This window comes from Cynocephalus volans, chromosome 1, assembly GCF_027409185.1.
Source record: "Cynocephalus volans isolate mCynVol1 chromosome 1, mCynVol1.pri, whole genome shotgun sequence".
Taxonomy (NCBI): domain Eukaryota; kingdom Metazoa; phylum Chordata; class Mammalia; order Dermoptera; family Cynocephalidae; genus Cynocephalus; species Cynocephalus volans.
Genome location: NC_084460.1, coordinates 270,516,981 through 270,543,200, shown reverse-complemented (window position 1 = coordinate 270,543,200; position 26,220 = coordinate 270,516,981). Strand labels below are relative to the sequence as shown.

Sequence of the window (26,220 nt, the reverse complement as noted above, 5' to 3'; positions counted from 1 at the left end):
TTGAGTCCCTACTGTGAAACAAGTACCATATGAGTTCTTACGAATAAAATGATAAACAAATTCCTCATATGGAACTTAAAGTCTAGGCCAGAGTTTCCAGCCTTTTAAAATGATAACTCATAGGAAGACTATAGTTTACATGATAACCCAGCACCTATGCATTTGGATATGAAACAAAAATTTCACCAATCAATACCCATATTTTGTACCTGTCATGCTCTCTGATACACTCTATTCTACTCAAAGTCATTTAGAAATGATAATAGTGACCAACTAATTGGTTTCATGATCATCTAATAAGTTGTGACATATAGTTTGAGAAACTACCCTCTAGGGCCAATCTGAGTCAGTAATTGGGACAGAAGTGACCGAGATCACCGTGATGCACAAATGCTCAATCCTCAAAAGGAGAGGTTGGGCCTACAGGAAAGTATCACCATGGAATATATGATAAACCCACTTTAGATTTGTTTTGAAATTACAAAGGGCAATTGTGTAGATGGAGTAGCTTACTTGGAGGCAGACTGCCCTAAATGCAGACAAAAGGAAAGGCTAAACACACAAGGGAAAACTACCCAGGGATAAAAGCAAATCTATCTTGTTAATTCTTGGTTAGTCTCTCTTTCCTATGCATTCACTTATCAATTTCTTCCTGTACCACTACGCCTAAATATCTCATTATATTTGAAATTATGTTTCCTGTCTGTCTTTCCCACCAGACATGAACTCCTTATTCACTTTTGAATCCTCAGAGTCAAGTAAATTTCTGGTACAAAGTTGCCACTGAATAAAGGTCTAACAAATTAATTATTATGAGGGTACTTTAAAAAATTCATGGAAAAATAGGACTAAAAGATAATATAATCTCTTTGCATGCATGTATTTGCATTTTTGAAGTACTCTTGTTAATGAATGTATGACTAAGGAACCATACACTTTGAAATTTTATTTTCCAATCTTGGGGTCAAAGTTACACAACTTAACTGAAAATAAGTTTATTTTTTTCCTTAATTGATGATAGGACATTAACAAGTTTTCTTATTTTGAAGATAAAATCTTCAAGAAGGCTAAGAAAGTCTTAAGAGTCTCTAAATGGGAAGGTACTCAAATTATTGATAAATTAAAGTTATGAATCAATTAAGGGGAAATATTGAATGCTTGAAACAAAATGTCAGTTCTTTCCAATTTGCTTGTCATCTTTTCCTGCTATCATCATGTATTTAGGGATTAGACTTTTTAATCTAACATATGCACATCCATATGCAGGAAGGAGAAAGTTATCTACTTTCTCATACTGGGAAATGTCAAAATAGTTCTAGAGCCACATGTAAACCACAAACTCCTAAATCCCATAGCATTTTTTTTCCGATCACCAATTTCAGTATTATTTTAAAAGATTTCTTCCTGCCATTATTCACATTAATTGGGAGACCATGATTCCCTCGTCTGGAATGTGAGTCTCTGATTCTTTATAACCACATACACATACAGTACATGCTGCTGAAGTGCTGCCTGACGATTTAAACCTGGGAAGTTATTGTAAAGGGAATTGCACAGAAAACAGGAAATCTGGTCCATAACAAATAGATGAAGGGAAAAAAAGTAGCTGATAGATAGAAAAAATTAAAATTGAAATAGATTTGCTATTCAGAAACAGTCTGGGACTCTGGCAATTAGTGATGATGGGAAAACAAAACTGAAAAATAGAAGTGTCTCCACATGGTTTGGGGGTATCCATTATTATAGAGTGAGCCAGAAGGTTCATTAAAGCAAAGACATCAGATCATAATGGGGAATGTCTTTCTCAAACAACATTTCCTACTGTTTTTCTGAAGGAGAAACTTCAAAACATTAATATCTTTACACACACACACACACACACACACACACACACACACACACACACACACTCTCTCTCTCTCTCTCCAAGCAGGTTTTCTTTCCTTGGACGTAAGTGTTGATGCAATTGTCGGGCTCCATATACACTTTCCTATGCACTCATAAATTGCTCAGTATTCACGGAATGAATAAACCAACAAAGGAATGAAAAAGTGCAGAAAACATATTTCCCTCATGTGCTGCTTTGGCTTTGCTGCCTAGGGAATGGAGCCATGTCTGGAAATAGGCTGGTAAGAGATGACACAGACTGACCTAAACCATTTGAAAAGAGCCTCATGGAGATAAACTCAAGTACTCCTGTGCTTTACAAAAGTCTTATCTTGCAGACAGAAAAGAAACTATTTCTCAATGGTTTATAATAACAACATAATATCCATTTTTCTTATATCAGTTACTTGAATAAATGGAAAGCCTTCCTGCCAGCCTGGGTGGAGTTCAGCAGCATCAACTATTGCATTTTCTGTAGGACTGAATTATGTCCCCCCCAAATTCACTGAAGCTTGAATTGTGTCCCCCAAGTTTTATGTATTAGAAACTTAGCCCCCACTGTGACTGTTAAGAGGGTAGGAAGTCCTATTATGGTAATTGAAAGGTGGAGCCTTGAAGAGGTGATTGGATTGTAGGACCCTGCCCCATGCCGTAGTGAATGCATTAAAAATGGTGGTCAGGGGTGTGGTTCTGAGGGCTTTAAAAGGAGAGGAGAGTCTGTCTCTCCCTCTCTGATCTCTCTGCTTCCACCATCTTGCAATGTGAGACCTCTGGGTCACGGTCGCCATCATCAGATGGACTTTGGACTTCCCAGCTTCAGAAACTGTAAGCGATAAATTTTGTTTTCTTTATAAATCACCCAGTTCTGTGTACTTTGTTTTAAGCAACACTTAAAATACACTTTCTCATCACCACTCTGAAGATTAGCACTGTGATTTCAAGGCTCAAAACAAAACACACAGATATTAATGAGATTCATAGGTAAACTGTGAAGTCATAGACTCTAGTATATGTCATTATAATTGCCTACAAAAGTGGTCATTCTTCTTGTGGAAATGGCAATCCCTATATTGCTGTAGTGACCAATAGCTTTTTAGGGATTTCTATGATTCAAGCGTTCTTCCTATTTCAGAGAAGAAGTTTCTGTGAATTTTCTTTTTCCCATCATAATACCAGACTAGTTACTACTTAATAAAAACCAAATGATGTTAAATTTCAGAGTAACTCAGACAAAAATTTCCTTCAACTGAGAGAACAAGATGGCCACTGCAGTGACCTGATTGGTTGATTACGATGAAGAAGCTGTACAAGGAACATCATGGGCTACAGGTCTGAACAGACACGGCTTACGTGGAGTTTTGATTATTGTCAAGATTGAGTGATACATGTGCTACAAATACCAGATAGAAGAATTTTTATATCTTCTACTCCAAACATCTTCATTTTTTAACTTAGTACCCAAAGTTTATTTTGGGACTTACAAATTCTACTAACATAAAATGTATCCAACTGATTTTAAACAGCTTTGAGAACAGTTTAGGAAATCTGGAATTCATAGGAGTCTCTGCTATGGTTTTTCTTATATTACATAAAATGGTCATTTCTCCCATTGCAGTAGAAGAAAAGAATGTTATTATTGTAGAAGTTGGAATTTTTGGTTTTAACCATGATCCAACAAAAACGGTTGTGGTTTGGGGGAACTTAACCTATTCTAAACTCAACATCCTGAACTGGAATTAATTGCTCATTAGAAGCAGAAAGAGTTCGTTTTTTCACTCTAATGGAAGTATAGCGTACGGTTTTTTTTTTGACATATTATGGAAAAATAATGTGGTTCTGAACTTTCTTTTTCTGTTTTTTGTTATTTAGCTTTGGGTTTGATCCAGAGATGGGTAACTTATTTGATTATAGCATAAAAAGAATGATTTAACTTAGATTTTTATGGAGAACTGATGAAACACCAAACGGTTTTGTTTCAATACTATTAGGTTCAAAAACAAATTAAGAGTGATAATTAAAGAGTAGTTCATAGAGGTAGAAAAGTTTTCATAATGCTTATAAATGAATAGTCAAAGACTTCCTGTATTTAAAATATCTTATATAAAAAAGTATCTCAACAGCTGTTGCAGGAGATACTCCATTTCTTCTCTTTCTACTGGGAGTTAGTACAGATTTGAAAATCAGCTTTGCTAATGACCGTGTGACCATGGAGCAAAGGCTTAGAACCTTAGTTTTCTCATCTGTAAAGTAGGATTAAAGATACCTACCTCACAGAGTTGTTGTATGGAATAGTTTATATAAGGTAAAATCAGCACTGAACAAATGATGTCATTGTTATTAATAATCAGGTTGTAGTATAATATATTGAGTAAAAATTTGTATATATTCTTCTTGTATCTCATCCTCCGTCTTATTTTAAGCCATTAACTGGACCCTGGTATTTCTTTGCTTCAGGGTTTTTGTAGAACTGAAAGCAGAAGCTGCTTGAAGTCAACTTTCTTCTGGTCTTTGATTTTAGCATAAGCTCATTAAAGAGATTAGGTGAGCCCCCAGGGTCACGGATGAAAGAAATGCACTTCTGAAGGAAAAGTATGTGTGTGGGAGAGAGGGAAATAGATATTGACCTTTGGACCAGAGGAATTTGCCAAAAGTGCTTGACAGCCAAGCCTGACAGTCACCACCTGAGGTGGTGACAACCACAGGGGCCAAGGAGATCTAATAACGTCTGAGACAGCATGGTTGTCCAGCCAATGGAATGTGTTATTTCCATACATCTCAGGATGTGCACCAGTTAAATACTCCTCACAGTTACTGAATACTCCCTGCATGCTTCAGACACTATTGTACGTGCTTTTACATGTAATCATGGATGTGTCACAATACTTATATGAGATAGCACTATTATCTCACTTTTAAAGGAGACAGAGAGATAAAATAAAATGCCCAAATTGACCCAGTTAGTACAAGGTAGAGCCTGGATGTGAACTCAGGCAGTCTAGCATCAGAGTGCGTGTTCTCATACATTATTCGAATTGCTTCCTACACCTGCTAAATTACTAGTTCTAACACTTGGGACATCTGTGTGGTTAGAAAGACAGGATGAGAGGAGAGGAGTAGTTTAGAGTAGTTGTCTTCAGGGCAGATTTTCAGGCAGGGCTGAGGAGGAGTCACGGCCCATGTTGGCTGCAGCAATTGGCACCAGGGCCACAGAGGGCAGAATCAGGAATGAAAGCCTTCCTTTGTCGGAAGTGAGGGTCAATTTACTGGAGGAATTGGTGCCACTCTCAAGATCAGGTCTTTGCTCACAGGAAGCCAGTCAGACAGGAAGATCTCAGAGGCTTGGGCTCTCTACATAAAAAGAGAAGTGCTGGAGAAACCACAGGCTGGTGGAGTAGCAACAAGGCATCAGTAATAGGTTCACTGTCCGGTTCTGGAAGTAGATTCCATTAGCCCCTCTCCTGTTCCCTCCTCCTAGACTTCCCCTGCAACCTTCATGGGTCAGATGATTTGCCCCCCAAAGTATCACTGAGGTGAATTGCACGGAGAGAATGGTAACTTTGTTGGGGGATGGGGCAGAGAGGTAACTCTGGACTCCTGAACACTTTGTGGGGAAGGGTGGGCTTAAGTGGAGTGTCATGATGGGGAGGTAGGAGCAATTAAGGGTCAGGAAGGCTGGGGAAACAAACTTAAAACTGGTAGATGAGAAGAGCCTAGAGAATATCTCACAAATGTATCCAGGAAAGAGGGAAGAAGGGAATTTCCTTCTCCTCCCCTGGCTCAGATGGCTCCCTGCTCCTGCTCCTATGCTTAGCACGAGGTTATTGGATTTTAATGGGCTTTTGTAGGCTGGTTTGGGATCCTAAGAAGCAATCATTTTTTTTTCCTATGGGAAAATTCATTCCTAGTTCCAAATTGCCAACTTCTAAATGGGCTTCTGGAACACAATTTATTTCCATGTTGGGGATTGCCTATAAACATGTTGCCTCCTTTCAAAATGATTTACGCTATGTTTAAAAGCTAGAGATTCACTCACATGTAGCTTAAATGTCAACATGTTCCTATGAAAGCTACACAGAAATATAAAAGGGCTAAAGCACCAACCAAAAAAAAAAAAAATCTTGAATTTACTTTGTCTTTTTCTTTCCTCAGTTTTTCACTACGTTCTGAAATCTAGGTGAGCAAATCCTAACTCTTCAAGTGGAAATTGACATTTTACCAATATCAAATTCAATCAAACTTCAGGCCTTTCTAAAACTCACCTAATTCATAGTTGCCGTGGGTTTTCTTTTATTTTTCTCTGCCTTGGTACCATTTCCATTCCTCAGTTCAGCTGTTTAGGGAAATCGAGGGAACACTGATCTATTGGTAGGCGACCATAGGGAGGGAACTGTTTATGCAGCTCAAGAGGGCTCTCAACTGAGAAGGGGTTGGCTATTGTGAGGTAGGAGCCAAACTACAGATGTCTCTGGGTACATACACTCAATGTTTCCAATTCTTTATTGTATCCCACCTTTTAAACCTTCTAAGAAAAGACTATTTGCTTTTCACAAAATAATACCTTACGAGGATAAATATACAATGATTTCACTGAAAGACAGAACCTTCAGTCCTTTCAAAGAATTTTATTGCTTTGGCTGGATGAATTCCTAGGTTTGAGGTGAACCAAAAAGTCAGTTGCCTATGTAAATAAAAATCCAGAGGTCTGGCGATTTCTCATGAACAACTCAGTGAAATCGTCTAGGTTCCTGGGATAGCCTTAAGATACTGACTGGACCAGTAGATAGAAATAAATATTCTTTCTCCTTTTTTCCTAGCAAACATTAGCAGCAACCTTAAGATTGATAACAGACCTGTTCCTACTAATGATAAATAAGGAAATTTCTAGTGTTATTAGAATTCAAAGTAGTAGTAGACAACTTTTAATTGTGCCTAGCATCCATTCCCTTAACAGCACCTTGATTTTCCTTTGGGGACTACCTCTTCACCTATACTTGCTTATGGAGTTTGGGTGAACTTAACCGTACTTTCTAGTTCTAGGATAGCCTTGTGATCTAGTTACAGCCAATAAGAGTACTGCATCTTTCTGGCCATGAGGGTTGGTTCAGAAGTGGACTTGTGACCCAGGCTGAGCCAATCAACCATTGAAAATTGCACTGAATGTCAGTTCTAGGACTTTTTCTGGATCTACGAGGAGTGCAACTATCTCTTCCCACAGGGTGGTTGTGTTGGAGCTGCTGATGGCCATCTTACCACCACATGGGGGAGCCCCCTGAGAATGGCACCTACAGAGAGAATAGCAGAGCTGACAGATGGAGAAGCAGATTCTTAATGGTCTCTCTGGAAGAGCTATATCCAGTCTTGCCTGAAGTCAGATATGCCTATGAACTTCTTTTATGTAAGCCAACAAAATTTCCTTTTTTGTGTAAGTCAGTTCAAATTAGGTTTCTGTTCCTTGCAATATAGGAGCCATTGACTAATCTGAAATTGTTCATCAATGACCTTAATTTTTATTAGATGCCTTTAAGGAACAAATGTGGAAAATATGGAAAAATCTCAATTCTGGCATTGGACCATTGACAGGAACTCACACTCTTAACTCTTTGTATTTAGAAAATAACCTTCCAATGATTTTTGTAGTTGTTTGGCTATTGCACATTCTGTCTTAAATCCCTTTCTTAATATGGTTAGCATGATCTCAGCTTCTTGTTTTCTCTTTCCTCTGAGTGCAGAATTTACCGGATTTGTCTTTCATTGTCCAGATCAGCTGCCAAGCATGTCCCTTCAAGTTGGCTCCTAGATAACCTTCATAATAGGGTGAACAAATCTTTCAAAATGTTTTCATTTATTCACCCAATGATCTCTTTGTTCCAACCATGATCTACCGAAGCCAGTGTTCTTTGCCAGAAAGATGGAGTACAATGTTTTTTTGTACCACACTAGTTTAAGATGTATTAACTCACACTTTTTTCCATATATAAACAAACTTGTCCTCCCTTCCTATCCATGTGTCTACAAGCCTCTTTTTCAGACAAAAATTCTTCTAATTTAGCTAAGGAGTTAAAACAAAAAAAGCGGGGCGGTGGGGGGTAGGAGGAGTAAGATAATAATACATGCTGTGCAGCTCTTGAAAAAAGACAATAATAAAGGTACTAATATTTCTAGAAAACTTCAGAGCCATCCCATTTCCAAAATTACTTAGGCTATTCATGCTGTTGTTAAATAAGCAGATAATCTTTATCTACTATTAAAAAAAGCAGCTTGTTGCCAGAAGACTGTGACAGTCTGAACAAGTTTTACAGAAAATAAAATACCAGCAGATAGTAGGTATTACATTTTCTTTTGGCAAATATTAACATTTCACAGCTAGAATATCTTGCCTACTTAATTGGGCCTATAAAAGCTCGCCCGGCTGTTTCACTTGCAGCCACTGAAATTCTCTCGACTTATTCTTCACAGATTTTCAGAGCCTGGATGGGAAAACAGCTACAAAACAGGCCACCTGAAAAGATTTTTAAGGTCTCAGGTTCATATTTACAAACCTTACAATCTGTAACGTATTCATTTATTTCTAAACAAAGTGAATAAATCAGAAGCTCCTTTGGAAAAGAAAAAAAAAAATACAGCAAATTTGAGAGAAAAAGAACAGACTATGTTGGCTGAGGCAATTCCCAAATTGTCTTGACAGCGTTCCCAGAACTCTGTTTCCAACTAACTGCATGCCCTGCCTCCAGCAGCATAAGTGGCTCTCTCTGAGTTCATAGAGAAGCTAATACCTCTCTATACTATAGCATCTACCACATATACAGTCATGTGTCACTTAATGGCGGGGATACATTCGGAGAAGTGCATCGTTAGGCAGCTTCATCACCGTGCGAACATCACAGAGTGTACTTACACAGACCTAGGAGGCCTACTGCACACCTAGGCTGTATGGTATAGCTACGGTCGTATATGTAGTTTGTCACCGACTGAATGTTTCTGTTTTGCTGTGGCTTAGATGTCTTCATTCCTAGCTAGACTGAGTTCCTCCAAGGTAGAAATAATGTCATAGTCTTTGTTGCCAGCACCTGGCCTACACTACGATTGAGAAAATATTTGTTAAAACTGAATGGGAGACACAGAGAATAGACAAGAGAGAGAGAGAGAGAGAGAGAGAGAGAGAGAGAGGTAAGAGCAAGTGGAAGTCCAGGAGAGGAGCGGGAGAAGTCTTAGGTCTCTGGGTAATGTTACACTGGTAGAGAACTTCAAATATGATGATGATGGCCTGGGAAGATCTAGAAAGTCCAGGGAAGGCCAAAGAAAGAATATTAGTTCCACTGAGAAAAACATATTTTCTTTTTAAAAAATATCCATAGATCCTAACAATCTTTCAAGTGATTACTTCCATCATTTTGGCTTTGAAGACTTTTGTGAGCAGACTTTCATTCTTTCTGGTCTATTTTTAAACTAAAAATAGTTTGAAAGGAGTTGTTAGGTAACTTATCTTCCTAATTTCCTTCTCAACAGTTCAGAAGTTCCTTGTTATAGAATGACACCAGGGGACATTTGTCAGTCCTCTCAATCTGAAGTACTAAATGTGGGGAGCTGTAAGTTCATGAAAGTATTTCTAATGATGCAGGATCATGTGGTGATTTTGTTAGAGAAGTTAGACTGCTTTGGTATTTACTGAAGTGAGCAGAGTCAATGCCCTATTTTTAGAATTATAGGTCAAAATCCTTGATGACCACCTGGAGAGGCCCCTGGGGGCCTCTCCTGGGCCCCACTGCTACCCTTCGTGGACTGACAATCTGATTTTAACAAGTGCCCTGGTGATGCTGAAGACCAGCTTGATCTGGGAACCACAATCTCATAAAAGCTTCATTGTTGGGTTTGGCTACCTGACAGGAATGAAATGTCAACTTTCTAAGCTTGCTTTTCTAGACCTATCCCAAAGTAGCAAGACAGTGGTGTGATTTCTCAGGCCTATGTTGAACAAAAGTGTTTTTCCTTGGCTTGGGGAAAGGATGGTGAGATTCTAATCCCCATTTTGGAGTATCTGAGGTGATCAGAAAGAACACTCATCTCTTACAACAGTGCGTTTCCCCAGCATCCCTTTGGGAAGCCTCAGACACCAGTTTTCTGGGAAACATAAAATCAGTCACCACTTTTGGCAAAGCTCAACACACCAGAGCATGGAAAACACAAATCAAAATAGAGATACTTCTTTCCTCACTAGATTGTCTGCTTATACATTTGCTTGGCATAAAAATTAAATCATTAAAAAAGGGAACACCCAATGGTGCAGTTATCTAGCTCAGGTCTGGTGAGTTACAGATGAAACTCTAAGTCTCACGAAGGTTAAGCATCTCCATCCTTTCAGCCTGATGTTAAGGAAATCATATAAAGTAAGGTCAAAACAACCAGGGCTGCTTACTTTAAAGTTACTTGTCTTAATTTGCCCATTCATAGTGGTTTGGAAATGAAGCACTTTTCAATGCATTGGACATGGTGTTCTGTTTTGGTTAGACTGGGAAAACTTTCCTTTATTTTATTGCTGTTTGTTTTATTGAGGGAGCCAAGCTGTACCTAAAGTGTCGCTCGTGTCTCTTGTCAAAGGCAGTAAATGGATCTCAATCAAGTTTGAAACAAAGTGAATTGTTATCTGATCTGTTATTTGGTGGAAACTTTTCTCTTCTGCTACTGAGAGTCTAAGAGACAAGTTGTGCCATCACTGTAAATATCATTCTGTGTAATCCTAACATCTGTAATAAAAACTGATAAATACCTATTCCTTCTGATCCATAGTCTCAGGGTGCCTATCTCCAAGGGGGCTGGAGCCACTTGGTTTGGGATTGCCAATCTTCACTGCACACTTCTGATTAGTGGTTTTAAACTCCATTAAAGAAGGAAGAATCTCGTGGGCCAAGATGTTTCAGTTGCTCTGCACAAGTGTGGTGGGTCCTGAAACTGATTTTCAAACCCCAGTGTAGAGTGTCACACATGATGTGCCACAGCAGAGACGTGAAAACTAGAGAGACTCAATCAGCTGCTGGACTCTACTGCCTCACCCTGACCTTGTGAGCATAAACATGAGTGTGAATCTCAGAAGAGGAAACTTTCCTGCAATGGATTTGCCTTTCAGAGGCATTGGTTTCTTTAATGGGCACCAGGGATTAGAGAGTTCCTTACTAGGTTTTTAAAGCAGCACTAAAAACTGTAGTAGAAGGCAGTAATAATCAAAGAGGGTGAGTGAGAACTGAATCACAGCAAGGACACTACTGTTACCATGTTCAGCTCTGCTCTAATAACAACATTAATAACGAGAGCTAAGATTTATTGAGCACTGTCTCTGTGTTAGGCACCATTCTAAGTGAACAACTCTAAACACCTTCCTCTGGAACAATTCTGTGGATGTTCAAGAGTTAAGTGTATTTTGTAGGCCTTCTTAAAGAAAGACAAGAGAATGAATCATGCTTCTCTGAAAAAACCCAGAGAGTATCTCTTCAGTGGTCACAATATTCTTTTTCTGTTCCCTGAAAGTTGAAAGATTTGGCAAAAATAATCCTGTAATACAAAAACTGCCCTTATCTCAAAACAAAGCAACCCTAGCATACTGGTAAGCTCAGCAGGGCATGAATTTCTCAGATCCAGTGCACTAACAATTGATATCGCGGACAATAACCCTTCTGAAATTTACTTCTAATATCCATTTTCCAAAGAAGAGATGGCTTATGTTGCCAAATCTATTAATGCTGGCCCAGACGTCTGAGATCTAAGAGAAGGAAGGGTAAGGATCATCCAGGCTCAGTAGATGGTGACAAAGATTCCTTATCCTCTTTAAAGTGACTAACTTCTGCTCCCCTCCCCACCCACCAAACCAGTCAGTATACAACGGTAAGCATGAGAGCGATTAGAATGAACTACGTGCATTAGTGTGGTTTGATTTATGTAAGCAACCTCTGTGGGAGAAGACGGCTTCGGTTTGGGTTATGTTCATATCCATGAAACCCGAGAGACCTAAATATAACCTGGTATGCATAGAACATTCTTGACCATGTTCTTCTGCTCTAAACTATCTCAGCAGAGATTATTTGGTGACTAGAATCAGGCACGGGCTTACCCGGAGAAGGTCATAATCAGATGGCCTTGCTCTTCCTTCGTCGTCTTCATATAACAGGAAACCTTCCCTCCGAGCCTGATAATACTCCTTCCGCAGCTTCTGGATGCGGTCAGTGCTTCCACCCGTGGGACGGCCACTACAGAACATAAACACACACGGTCACGTGGTGTACATCATCCTGAAAGTCACTTCACAACCTTATTATCAAAGGGGCTGACGTCTTAATTTGTAAAATTCAATAATGTAACTCAAATAGCATAGGAAAATGATGGAATCAGTAATAAAAATGAACAAAAAATGGTTCTTTTGAGCATACCTTTAGCTCCAAGGGTCAAAACATTTGACTTGGGATTAAAAAATGCCTTTTGAATGAGAAGGTAAGATACATCCTGACCTTTTCGAGCAATTATAAGACCCATCACTTTTTTCCTTAAAATCGTACACATAGAGTTTGGTTAAATTCTAATGCAGGAATAAATGTTGCCTATTTGGGGCGAAGTTCCAGTTGTTTGACCTGAAGTTTAGATGTGATAGAGAGATGGCATGTGCCAGTGTTCATGAGACTCATGAATTCTGGGAGTAGGTGATGTGAGAGAGACATGTCATTATACGGGTACAACCAAGTAAAGAAGGCGAAAGCCATGCCAAAAAGTTAAAAAAGGGGGGGGGCAGGGGAAGCTGGGTGACAGTAAAACATGCCATTGTGCTTGCTTGTCTCAATAGCTGGACAAGTGAGATGAGAAAATTCCAGGTGCAGGGAATGGCAGTGCAAAGCATAGCAGTGAGAAAGCATCTTGCTTTGGGGACATGCAGGCAAATCAGTTTGGACAAGCAGTGGTCCTCAACATCTTTTGTCCTACCTCATATACATATCAGATGATATGCTCACTTCCCGCTCTCATTTATAAAGGAAATTAGAATAAAAGTGAGTGCTCCCCAGTTAGACTGGCTATAATCAAAAAGAGGGTGAATAACAAATAATGGCGAGGGTGTGGGGAGAAGGGAACACTCCTGCACTGTTGGTGGGACTGTAAATTAGTACAACCACTATGGAAAACAGTATGGACGTTTCTCAAACAACTACAGATAGATCCTCCATGTGATCCAGCAATCCCACTTCTGGGTATATACCCAAAGGACTGGAAATCATCATGTCGAAGGGATGCCTGCAACTCCCATGCTTATTGCAGCTCTGATCACAATAGCCAAGACATGGACCAACCTAAATGTCCATCGCGGATGATTGGATAAGGAAAATGTGGTATATATACACCATGGAATACTACTCTGCCAAAAAAAGAAGGAAATTCTCCCATTTGCAACAACATGGATGAGCTTGGAGAAACTTATGTAGAGTGAAATAAGCAAAGCACAGAAGAATAAATACCGCATGTCCTCACTTATAAGTAGGAGCTGAGAGAGAAAGAAGGAAGGAAAGAAAGACCACAGTGGTGTGTGGGACTTGCAGAGGGAGAGAACATACCTAGGGATACAAAGTGCAGTGGGGAAAGGGGGAAGGGGGATGATTGCGTGGGAGACATGGGGTACAATCGCAATTTGTGGTAATGGGCATGCTGCCAGTATGCATCTGCCCTTCACATCTTGGGCACGAGGGGTGACAATCAGCTTTGTATCTCATCAATATTCATAACCAATAAAAAAAAAAGAATAAAAGTGAGTGTGGTGACTTTAGGGATATTTTGAATTTACTCTGATTAATGACAAAAGTATATCATTTGCATTTTGGTGCTTTAACTCAACTGGTGACACCTTATTAATCATAACCACACTCATGTTTCATGGGTATGTGAGAATCACTGCTGTAGTATACGGGCTCTATGGGAGGGGGCAGGGGAAGAGGGACAAGTGGGCTTGAAAAGATACGTCATGCCCCCAGGGTGAAGAGCCTTGCATTCTAAAAAGTACCCCAAATATTACAGTTGAGTTTTAAGTTTAAGTGAGATATCTGATAAAATGAGATATCTAAGAACAATAGAAAGAAGTAATCTATTTTGTTAAAATATGGAGAAATTATGCTTGCAATCTTAAAAAGAAAGTGGTGAGTAAAGCTCTTTCGGAGGAAAAACATTCTTCCCCAACCAGATTGTAAGTTAGTTGAGAGCTGGACCATGTGTCTGTGCCTTAGGACCTCTCCAAGACAGTTCACAAAAGGTTCTGGGCTTCCTGGGGGCTCTACAGACACTCAGCAGCTGAAGCCTTTGATTCAGAAAAGATAAACCCTTAGGGCTCACATACCTTTATTTTTCTTCAATATGTAAAACTATTAAAACTCTCAAAATAGTTCTAATTCTCTTTCTTTACTATACTTTTTTTTTTAAATCAAAGTTTTCTTTAAGCACTTGCAAAAAGATAATAATAAGAAAAAAATAAAGTCTTGACAAGCTTTTCTCAATCATGGCAGGCAGGAAAAGCAGCAGAGCCTATTTTGAACAGCTTCCCTCCCTCTTGAGTAATTTGAGATGGCGATGGTGTCTGTATCCAATGCACAGGCTTCTGCCAGTTACAAGAATTCATGAGCCGCGTTCAAACTCACCAGATGAGTTCAATCAACATGGTGCAAACATTGCATACATAATCTATTAGTTTACCCCAAAGAAACTGAAGCATTGAATTCAAGTAGAATGAAGTCATCAGTAATAAAGGGGGAAAAAAAAAGAAAAGAAAAGAAAGAAACTGATAAGACACTTAAAAAAAAAACAAACACATTTTTCCTCCATTTATGGTGGAAAAAAATAAAACTTGGACTGTAAACTATTCTTCCATATGACCATAAATACATAAATTTAAAAATATGGGTTTGATCAGATTGTCATTCTCAAATAAGGGAACGGGGCAAGAATACAAAATCAGCTGTTCAGGATTCAGAAAATCCCCTATGGCTGACAGGAACATGACTATTTACTCAGAAAAGAAATTTGGCCCCAGAGAAAAACAACAGGAAAAAATTCCAGAAAGTTATGCACCATCTAAGTACAAACCATGCTATATCTATTTTCTCCCTTGCATGAATATTTTAGAGAAGATATGGAACACCCTGCAAAACTTCCATGATACTTTGGTACTGTATCTCAGTAAAATCTGTTCTTTTTTCCTCTCCAACCCTCATTCTACCTTAGTAACTGTATTAGATTTTCCCCAGGTAGGTATTTTAAATACTAAAATCAGAAATAGCAAATTCTAATTTCACTTTTCTTCTCTTCTCAGAAGATAATACACATAAGTTTACCAACAAATTAATAAAAATGATATATGCCACTATTGTAACCAAAGCAATTAATTGATTCCTTTTTACGTTGAAGATGTAGAAATTTAGCGATTTGAAGAGGGACACACAAATTCCTATGTAATAAGAGCAACAGTCATTATAACAGTTATAATTTATAGAACACTTATATAGCAAATATGTGGATATAGACTTTTACTTCACTTTTTTTTCCCAGAGCAGACATCACTAATCAATTACAGCATTCTTTCCCAATGATCCCAGACATAGCTCAGAATTTTTCTCAACCCAGAACTTCAGAAAATCACTACCAATCTATGGGAGCTGGCCCTTGAGTTGACTTTATTTACAATTCCTGTGTAACAGGTGCTATAAATATCTCAAAATCTCAAAAGAATATTAGAAGATAACTTTTATTATTCTGCCTAATAAAGATGAAGAATACAAGGCTCATAGCTAATGGATGATCAGCTAGATTTTTTTTTACTTCAAAGACTACTTTTTCCACCATAGTTTACTACCTTCCAACCTGCTTCTCTTCCTCCATCTTACTTATATTTTAGTGACTGGGTGATCTAGCGACATAGAAAACCAAAATGGAAGTTAAGGCCAGCCTACAGGACTTACTTTCTGAGGATTCCCATTTTCCTTCCCTATTTATGTGCAGCCTGTTCTATTTTCCTGACTTTATGGAACTTGGCAGTACAGATACTAGGCAATCTTTGGCCTGATAGCTTCAGAAGTAACATCAGATTTTGATGAAACTCAAATACTCTTGCAACCATATAAAACCAGTCAAAGTATCAATAACCCTATCTCCATGTCTCTAGTTAGAAAATTAGGCTTTCAGTATTATTTGTTCACTGGATGAACTAAAGCCTGGCCATTCTTACAAAAAAGTTTCTATTCTAGTTGTACCCATATGTAGGTGATCAATGCCAGTTTTACATTTTCAAAGTGCTGACATTTCATGTTAAATTAATTCAAGCAGTGTAACAAAACAGATTTATATTTTTGTGATTTCTTGTAATACTGCCTATGCCTTTAAAGGCAGATGTGGAGTTAAACAGGCCCTTCTTATAACACTTTAGAGCTGGACAGCTTAAAGTTGTAATGGATTTCAGAAACCATGTCATTTTCTTCATAGCCACCTATAGTAATATATTCCCATATGTAATAAACATCACACAAAGGCATTATCTGCTCCTTCGGAATCTAACCTTTTCCTTCCTAGTTCATAATTACCTCAATTGTAGTACTTTTAAAAATAAGTGTTCATTTGTGCATGTCAGAGTCTCCTCCCATTACTGCTGCAGGCTGAAGAAAATTAACATTTACTGAGCTCCTGTGATGTCCTAAATATAGTGTTTGTGCTTTACATACTTCATCTCATTAATCCTCTATCAAATCTGTGAGGATGATGTTATTGACGTGTCACAGACAAGTACACTGAGGCTCAGAGAAGTTAGTAGCATGATTGGTGAGAGGTGCACCAGGGTTCTGTGACTCCAAAGCCAGTGCTGCTTCTGCCATATCATGTTGCCTTGCAAGAAAGGCATTAAAATGCAGCAGGCAACTTGTAGCTGCAGTTCACAGGCTTTTCAAGGCAGAAGGAATTTAGCAGAGCACATTTATAGCCATACCTTTTGATATTCTTTTATTTGCACAGATCTTTGCAATAAAAGTAGAAATAGGAGTAGCTAAAATAATAGAAATACACGCAATGAAGTCTGTATTCATTAAAGAATGCTGTTGGAGCTATTGCAGACTGAGATTTCTGGGCAATTAATATTACATCTCTGACAGGCTTATGTGGGGAACTGGCATAAAACTGAATGGGGTGCAAAAGAGAATCAACATATGACAAAGATCTACATGAAAGACAAAGATACTCTGGATCAGGACCAGGACTGACAGGCAGCCAGGACTGCTGCTGGGAAAGTTCACCACCAACTGAACGACAGGGAGTTGGTCACTACCACCAAACCGCGGCCACTGTGGGACCTGATAATTATCTCTGATTACTTTGTGTGTATGAGTAAGTGGGCATGTGTGTAAACATAGCCACCCTAACTATGACTAAATTGTATATAGTTAATTCCAAACAGATGTTTCATCTTTTGTGCTGTTTTCATACAGCCTCAAGACACATATGTGTTTGCCTTTGGTGAACACAGTACTGACTTGAAAGTTACCATGCTGGTGTCCAGATTTGATGATGTGGGTGAGAAATAGCCTTTATAGAATAAAACCTTAACAGGAATATTCCTATCTGGATGTGATAATTCTCAGGAACGCACTGAATAAAACTCTTTAAATTAGATATATGCATGTCAATAATAACGAGTAGGGTAGTGTTTGAGTTTAGTGTTTGATAGATTCTTTAACTTTTTCTGAAGCTATTGTAAAATGTTATTTGGATGCTTTCTTTAAATGTTTTAATTATATAAATACGGTGTTAATCTTTCTATACTTACAAAAAAGTAGAATTTCAAAAGTTTTCTCAAAAAGGGCTTAAAGACGGGGAATGAAGAATAATACCTTTGCACCCTCTAAGAATGACAACATACTATTCTTTTCCTGTCTTTCTCCTACCCTCCAGGGGGAGGGTTGTTTGTTTTTATCTTTTCACGTTTAAGGAGTTAAAAATCATCACAGTTTTAAACTTTAAATTTAGCGGTACCATAATTTTAACTTAGAAAACAAGGCAGATTTTTTTTTTCAAAGTAGAAACAGAGCTCTCAAAATACCTGAGATTCTGTGGCATTCATACTCTCAATAACACAAATATAGTAAAATCTAACTGGCCATATGTACTCTTATTTTGCTAATTTTACTTTAAATCCCAAAGGGGTTTCTAGAGAAGAATATTCAACTGAAGACAGATAGTCTTGGACACCACTGTTACTTATTTTCTGTTGGTGATAATGATTTCTGTCAAATAAAAATTTTGAGAGATTCTTATACATGCATTTAGGATCATTAATTCAAAAGCATTTAAGTATCAGAAACTATAGCCCCAACAACGCTTATGTTAATACTCTATAGATTTAACATCCTATAATGAAAATACATTTATATAGTATGCCCATGTGTACTAAAGAGATTTAATAATAAATAATTGCTTTTAAAGGTGCTTAATTCTATAGAAATCTTCAAATGCATTTTAGTCCCAAACAACTCTGAAAATAATCCAGTGTAAATATTCAGTTAAAATTATGATTATGTAAATTCTCCATCTTACCCCTGATCCCAATTTATTATAAAGAATATCTTTGTTTTTTTTAAATAAGATTTTTCACTGTTTAGTGCAGTGAAATTCTGGGATCCATAGCTGACTACCCATGGACAACATTTGTGGATTTTTCTTTCTAATTTCTTCCCAAATTTACCATCACTATTTATGATGGTGGCCCCCCATTTTCAATTATTTTTTATTGAAAAGTTCCCTCAAATAACAAGAATATGCCTGTGTTCATATGGACATTTACTTTCTACCAAATTTAAGTTATCTAGTTGATTAAAACAATTACTCTAGATTAAGAACCCTTTGCTTACTATGACTCCCTCTAAATTCCTATATTAAGAATAATGGCTTTAAAGAAAGGGTGGATACTGCTACTAACAGATAAAACAAATTTTTCACATCTAGAATCTCCTTTTATTTCTAGGACTATTTTTTGCCAATTATTTCTGATATTATACCTCTTCTTAGTAAGCGAGGAAACAATGCTTAGGCATCTTAAGAGAGTATTTAATATCACATAACAAATAGGTAGCAGAATCTGAGAAGAAACTATGCTCTATGCTAATATGTAACTTTGAAAAGTTTGTATTTGTATAAATTTCCAAGGGTTCAACAAATTGACTCCTTATGTCAGAATCCTGTGGGGAAGTTGAAAAACTAGTCCAGAGAGGTTGACATGTAAGCTTGGGTCATGAGGAAGAAGAAAACCCACAAAGTGCAGTGATATGTTAGCTCAGCCTGTAATCCTAAAGCGGTGCTTCTCCCAGCAGCCTGAGGCTGCCTGTGCATTCTGACCTAGATGCAACAATCTGACAATGTGACTTGACTTACCTGGGCTCCTGACTTTGCCATGGCAACCTGAGTCTGACCTTTTGTCTTTCTCAACTTGTTTCCTGCTTTCAGTATCTGCTTCCTTTGAGATCCTTGTCTTGGTATTTCCATCCTAGCTTGGTGAACTGACCCTCTGATTCTTATAGTTTAAAGATTTGCCTTGGAAATCTTAACCCTGGACTGGACCTTGACCCCAGTGAATCAAGCCACAGTGGTGGAGCATAAATAAAGGCCCCTTTCCTTAGCACTTTTGATTGCATAATGGTAAGCAATTCTACTCACACCACGAACCACAGCTACCATTTACCGTTGAAAGTAATCTCATTGATTCACGAAGGGCAACTTTCTCCCATGTGATTGATTGTAGTGACTGAGAATCATCTCAGTCTTCTGATAAAAGACACTGCACTACCTTTGCTCTTTATCACTTGAGGCAATGTGAACCTGCTCTCTAATCAGAACATTCTGTTTCTCTAGCTTCATTTCTAGCATAGGGAGAAATTCCTTAGCAATGACACGGAGTATTATTCACAATTCGATGACATACAAGTTGCTATTCACAGCCTTAACTCATCATTTTAAGTCTTTAACAAATAATTGTATACTGCACCTTGACCTCCTGGCTGTGTTCAAACTTCAAAAACTAGTTTAGCCGGTAGTCATAAAATATCCATTTGAGTTATTCATATTTTGAATATTCTAATATGAGGCTACTTCAAAAAGTTCATGGAAAAATTAGTATTATGTCAGTTCTACTTTTCAATGAACTTTTTGAAGTACCCTAGTATATTTCCTCTAACACAGTGCAATATTTTTGATCTTTAAGTCATTTATGCAAATATTATACACTTCAAAGTTATGTATAAGCATGTGACATATATTGTCTTAGAGAATTCTGCCAATTTTATTAATGATAGAAAGTATATAAGGGTCACAGAAGGAATTTATCAAGTGTTTGATATGGTAATTCTTGTTTCTTAAAAAAGAAAGATTTTAAAATATATTTAAAAAAATTCATGCAGCATGGCAGTGAAATTATCCTTTCACTTCTCCTCTACATCTTTGCAAAACGATTGTATATAAATGCAAAGAAAAATAGATTTGGACTAATTTGGAACTGTACATCCATTGTATCTTCTATTAAAGATGATAAATAAACAATGTCCTATACATATTATAATTCACGCAGATACAGTTATTTTTACATGGCTAAAGTACAGTGACATTGTATAATAATTGCATTTAATTGATGCACCAAATATTTTGAGCTTTAGACAAAAACAGGGGCTTAGGGCAGAATAGCAACAGAAGTAGTGATAATGCTTCCATCCACCATTTCCTTTAATGAACATTTTCCCCAGGACATGAGCTGAGTTGGTTTCTGCTGTGGTTTGAATGTCGCCCCAATCTCATGTTGGAACTTAACCCCAATATGGTGATGGAAGACGGGACCTTTAAGAGGTTATTGGATCATGAAGACTGTGCTCTTATGAATGGACTGATCCATTCATGGGGTAATGGATTGATGGTTTAGTGGGTTGTCATAGCGTGGTTTGGATGGCTTTCTAAAGAGAGCGAGTGAAAAGGTTAGCTATGCAGTTCGTGCCATTCTCACCACGTGATATCTTGCGTCACCACGGGACCCTGTAGAGAGTTCCCTCACAGAAGAAGGCCCTCACCAGATGCACCCGCCTGGACCGTGGACTTCCCAGCCCCCAAACTGTTAGAAATAGTTTCATTTCTTTATAAATTACCCAGTTTCAGGTATTCTGTTTAAGCAACAGAAACAGACTAATACAGTTTCCTTAGGAACACTCAGTTCCTCACCTCCTTTCACAATGTAAATTTTATGTTGGGCTGAACATGATTCTAGAGTTTAAAGATATGTATTACTTGTACAACATGGCCCTATATATACTAAGCCAACTACTTCAGCTGGGGCTCAACCAAGAGACTAGCCATCCAATGCAGTGCTAAAAGTAAAAGCACTGGGTGGGTTTAGTGAGAGATTACAGGTAGAGTCCAATATAGCATTCTCTTAAAGTGTTTCTCAAGGTTAATTTTGACTGTACACAATTTTTGTGTCACACAATGACTTTAGAAACTAACCTTGCTTAAGACATGGCTCCATTGGGAACATTACAAGTTTTCTTGAAGGATTTTATGGTCCAAAATAAAATTGGCAAAATATTGATGAAACGGTAAATGGAGGAAACCTACAAAACTTATTGTTTTAACTCTCGTTCACATTCTTGAGCTGAACAAAGGCCAGTTTAAGGAAAAACAAACTTGCGTTGTTGATATGGTACTTCAGCAAATGAATGATAACACACACACACACACACACACACACACACACACACACAACTGCCTTCTCAAAGAAATTCTCACCAACAACTGCAGGACCTGAAAAGATAAAACTATTATCTTCTAGGCTTAAATCAGACACAACTTGAGTTTTAAGAATACATATCTGACATTTAGATGTGGATTAAACTTTCAGGGTCAATTCTGGGAAAAATAAGCCTCTGTGGGCTGCCGGCCATGAAACCTTGGGAATTTCCTAGGCCTCCGTGAAATTCCCTCTTCCTCAGAGGAAACAACATAGAAGCTCTCTTCTCCCAAGGGATAATGGAATACCATCAAAGGCCACTGATTCTCAGCAGCTGGTCACCTAGACCTTTCCTTTTGGATAATAAGGAAATAAGCCCTAATTGACTACACAATTTTAAGGTAAAATAAGGAGATTCTAAATAACTTAGTGCATGGATTTTTTTTTCCCTCCCAGTGAGGGGATTGGGAAAATAATAAAAGCAACAAAGAAAAAAAACATGTTAAAAAGAGAAGAACAAGTTTTCATTTGGAAGAAACTAAAGACTGTGATTAGGAGCTCAACCCTAGATGTTAGGAGACCAAGTGTCCTAAATATATGTGATACGCAAACTAGTCCTTACCTTTGTGCCTGTTAAAGAAACATATAATAAACTGTCCAAACACCCAGAAGGGATGCCTGGGTCACACAGGTGTGTGACTGCAGCACAGACCTTGATTACCACATATAGGGTTAAATCATACTATTTAATAAACATAGGATTCTATATGCAGTTTTCTGATATGATTAGTGTAAAAGAAATTAAGCCCAATAGGTACAAGAGTTTATTAATAACATGTTTTGATATTACCGACATTACTTTCATTCCTTTTACACTCACATGCATGAATGCTGAGCTGTTCTGAGATTTCAAATAGATTCCAAATAGATTCTCAAATCCAAAGAGCTGCATAAAAAGTTAACATCTACTTTGGTCCCAAAGGGCATTAAATTCAAGAATATCCCACAGCTCTCATTTGCTTGGATGTAAAGTGAGCTCTGGTAACCCTGTAACCTCACGCTGACCTCCTGACATCAGGGATTTACGGAATAGAAGAAAGCTTAAATTATCATCTCCTATGGATTGTTTCAGTTGTTTTTAAAAGATGTTCAGGTTCTTACAAATCCTTACTAGGAGAATGCTGACTTTCTTTTCAGAATAGAATAGAAAATAATAAACTGGTATCAAACTTAGATCATCAACTGCTTTTATAAAAGCTCCCCTCTAACCCTCTGAAAGTTTCCTGGTGTGCTTATTTACTTAAAATTTACTCATTCTTAACTATTGCTGTGTCCTTGACCCTGGGGATGCAAAGGTGATTAAGACCCAAACCTGACACTCAGGGATTTCACAGTCTAGTAGGGGAGATGGAAATATAAATAAATAATGACAGTGCAATGTGGCAATTATCATGAGGAAGTATCAGGAAGTATAATGAAGTCTCGCAGTGGCTCAGGGGAGAGGGTGATTAACTCTGGTTGGGGGAGGTCAGGAAAGGGCTCACAGAGAAAAGGGGACAAGGATAAGGAGGGTTGGCTGGGCATGCCACGTGGAAGGAACATCACATGTAATGGGATGGCTGCATGAAAGAGCACACCCTCAGGCATGATGGAAGTGTGGGGCGTGTGTGGGGAAATTGCAGGAAATAAAGCCTGCGGGACTGGAGCAGCTCCAAACACCAATTTTTTCTGAAGGGGATGATGTGGAGTCATCAGAGGATTTCAAGTAGAACAGCACCTTCACCAGAGTTATGCTTCTTATCACGATCATTCTGGGAGACCCTTACTCTCTCTGAACCCACATATCATAACCTATGGAATGAAGCAGTTGACCTCTGTGGGGTTTTCTTGTACTTACAGTCAATTATTTCTTGTGTATGCCTATAGTTCAAGCTAAGTGATTGACCATATCATTGGCAAAAGTCATCTTCTATTTCCATTTCCCCACTTGTTGAATACTGTGTCTTTGGGCCACTGTAGATTGCGGCACGGAGGCTTTCTTTTGGTTTGAAAACTGAACATTTTCTGTCACCAGAGCTCTCATTTAACCAGTAACATCAACTGGTGATGAAGCATGATGTATTATTAATATAGTAATAAATTTCTCACTAGGAATGGGGCACTGGCTGTCAAATCAGAGGGCAAAAAGTTAAAACAAAATCAAACAAATAAAACCAACCCATTATAGGTTGACAAAGACTTTTATTTTCACTGGCACTTTAAGGGAAAGTAGTCACAGGATCTTAATTAATAAATAGCCATTGCCCCATTCAGGAGAGGTAATGGTAGTGCCAGAGTATCTGCCATGGAGCTATTTGTAGCTGTCTTCTTGATCTGAAAAGTGAATGAGTTGTCAAACATCAAAGAAGAGAGAAAATTAAGCACTATGCTGCTGACAATTGAACTCTATAAATAACCCATAGTGAAAATGATTACAAAACATGCCTTCCCCCAACTTTCAGTAGCCTTTTACAGTGTGACAGTTGCTAGTTTTTTAAATAAACATGATGTCAGTTATGTTTTTTACTCATCATGGTGAAGTCATGTGGGGAATAATTTAGTATCTTTTTTTCCCTTTTTTTGGCATTTCATGTAACAATGCTTTTCCATTTTATTTACATCATCCCGAGGCAAAGCACATGTCTGATGTGTAATCTATGTGTTGCATCAGCACTATTCTTATTTCTTCCCTCGTTTCAACAACTTTATTAGCAAAGGTATTTTAGATTTTAGTCAGCTCTCAATTATCTGCAGAAATAGGAGGTTTGGAAGCGTATTAAAAAAAAAAAAAAAAAAAAAAAGAACCACCACAGATGATTTTGAAAAAATCTCATTTTAACCAACAACTTTAGTTTCTTTCCCAACAAGTGTCTTCCCAGAACTGTAAATAATACCCCAATTAACTGACAACTTTCACATTCTCTTCCTTGCCTAGCCCTTGTTTGTAAGGAGACTAATGAGGAGAAAAAAAGGCCAAAAGGCAGGCAGGACAGGAACAAAAGCAGAGGAGCTACGAAGACCCAAATGAGGAAACAGAATTTGGACAGTAGAGAGTTAACGACCCAGGAAACATTTCCCTAAAGGATTTACTGAGTTACTAGATAATGTAACTTTTCAGATTAAAAAGTACCAGGTATTAGTTTTCTAAGTGGATAAACTGAAAGCAAAAAGTTATGCGGATCACCTTTGACAATTAACGAGTACTCACATATCCAACTAAAATGAGCTTTTGGACGACTGCATTTGTTTCCTAAATTCTGCTATTTGCCATGAACTTTGTTACTATCCATTCTACTAACAACTATTTCTTTCCCCGTGTGCAGATACATTAAGTACAGTCATTCTACATGTCATTAGTACATTATTTGTTAAAGGAAACTTGCTCTTAGGACGTGGAGGTGAAGAACACGTTGAATGGCACTACATTATTTTGTGCATTTCACATTTAAGATGCAAGAAGGAAGTACGGTGTTTTATTCAAGATAGTTCCTATTCCCTGACAAAATCATCTCTTATCCAAGTGTAAACAAGCCCACAGTCTCATAGCTAAAAGCTTTTTGTTTTGTTTTGTTTTCAAATTCTACATACAATATTAGCCACAAGGCTTAAACTGAATCACTGTTATTTCTTTATATATTATTTACCCTGACTTTTAAAAAAACCGAACACTTGCTTGTATATCTTAGAGAAAGCTTCTAAATTTATAACCTGCAAACAAAAAAGGGAATCATTTCCTCTTCTTCAAAGAAGCTTTTTAATACTGTGTCCAAAATATCTAGGGAATTGGAGGGAGAATAAAGAGGGTGGGGGGACTAGAGAAAAAGAGCTAATGGTCAAAATGCATCCTTATAATAAAATGAGCTTCTTAATGGATGCTCACTACAGGAATAACATTAATTCAGTACTAGGACTTTCACTGGAAAAATATGAATGTAATTTATCTTTTTAACTGTCAGCTGCATTTCTAAAGCTCTGAAGTCTGTAGCTTCCAGGGGCCTTTTGTCTTTCTGCCATGGCAGGAATATCTTGGACAGCTGTAAGAGCTTTCTAAGCTATCTTTCTCAAAATCCATTAGCTAATTCAAGGAACCTAATTAGAGCTGCCATTTTGATGGAGCATACTGAATGCTCAGTGCAAACTAGTAACACCATCAATGTTTATTAGAAATCACAAAACCCAAAGTGCTCCATTCCCTATGAATATTAATGGGAGTAAAGCAAACAAAATATTTATTAAAACATAAGCTTAATACCATCAAGGTTTACAGACAGATACTGAAAGGGAAAGAGAGAGGTGCACACTTGAATTTGAAGGCATGTGCCATTGACACACAATGAACCAAGATTTATACTTAAGCAGCATATAATCATTATTTCTATGTCCCTCCCACTTGTCTCCCTTGGTTTTGCACTCTGGAATTCAGCAGCTCACAGCTGGCAGGACAGATGCAAGTCCAGAGAAGTCTGAAAAAGGGGGTGGGATGGAGCCTTTAAAATAAAAATAAAAAAATAAAAACAGCTGCTGAGTGCCACAAATTCTTG

General features: G+C 37.9%; 1 protein-coding gene across 4 annotated transcripts in view; it reads right to left on the bottom strand.

Moving 5' to 3' along the window:
• The window catches only part of PARD3B (par-3 family cell polarity regulator beta), a 990,710-nt gene that overhangs the window by 85,137 nt on the left and 879,353 nt on the right, over positions 1 to 26,220 (bottom strand). For all 4 annotated transcript variants that reach the window (XM_063091525.1, XM_063091519.1, XM_063091512.1 and 1 more), the window contains one exon: positions 11,987 to 12,122. In XM_063091525.1, the coding sequence (XP_062947595.1) occupies positions 11,987 to 12,122 (136 nt within the window). The remainder of the gene's footprint in view (positions 1 to 11,986; positions 12,123 to 26,220) is intronic.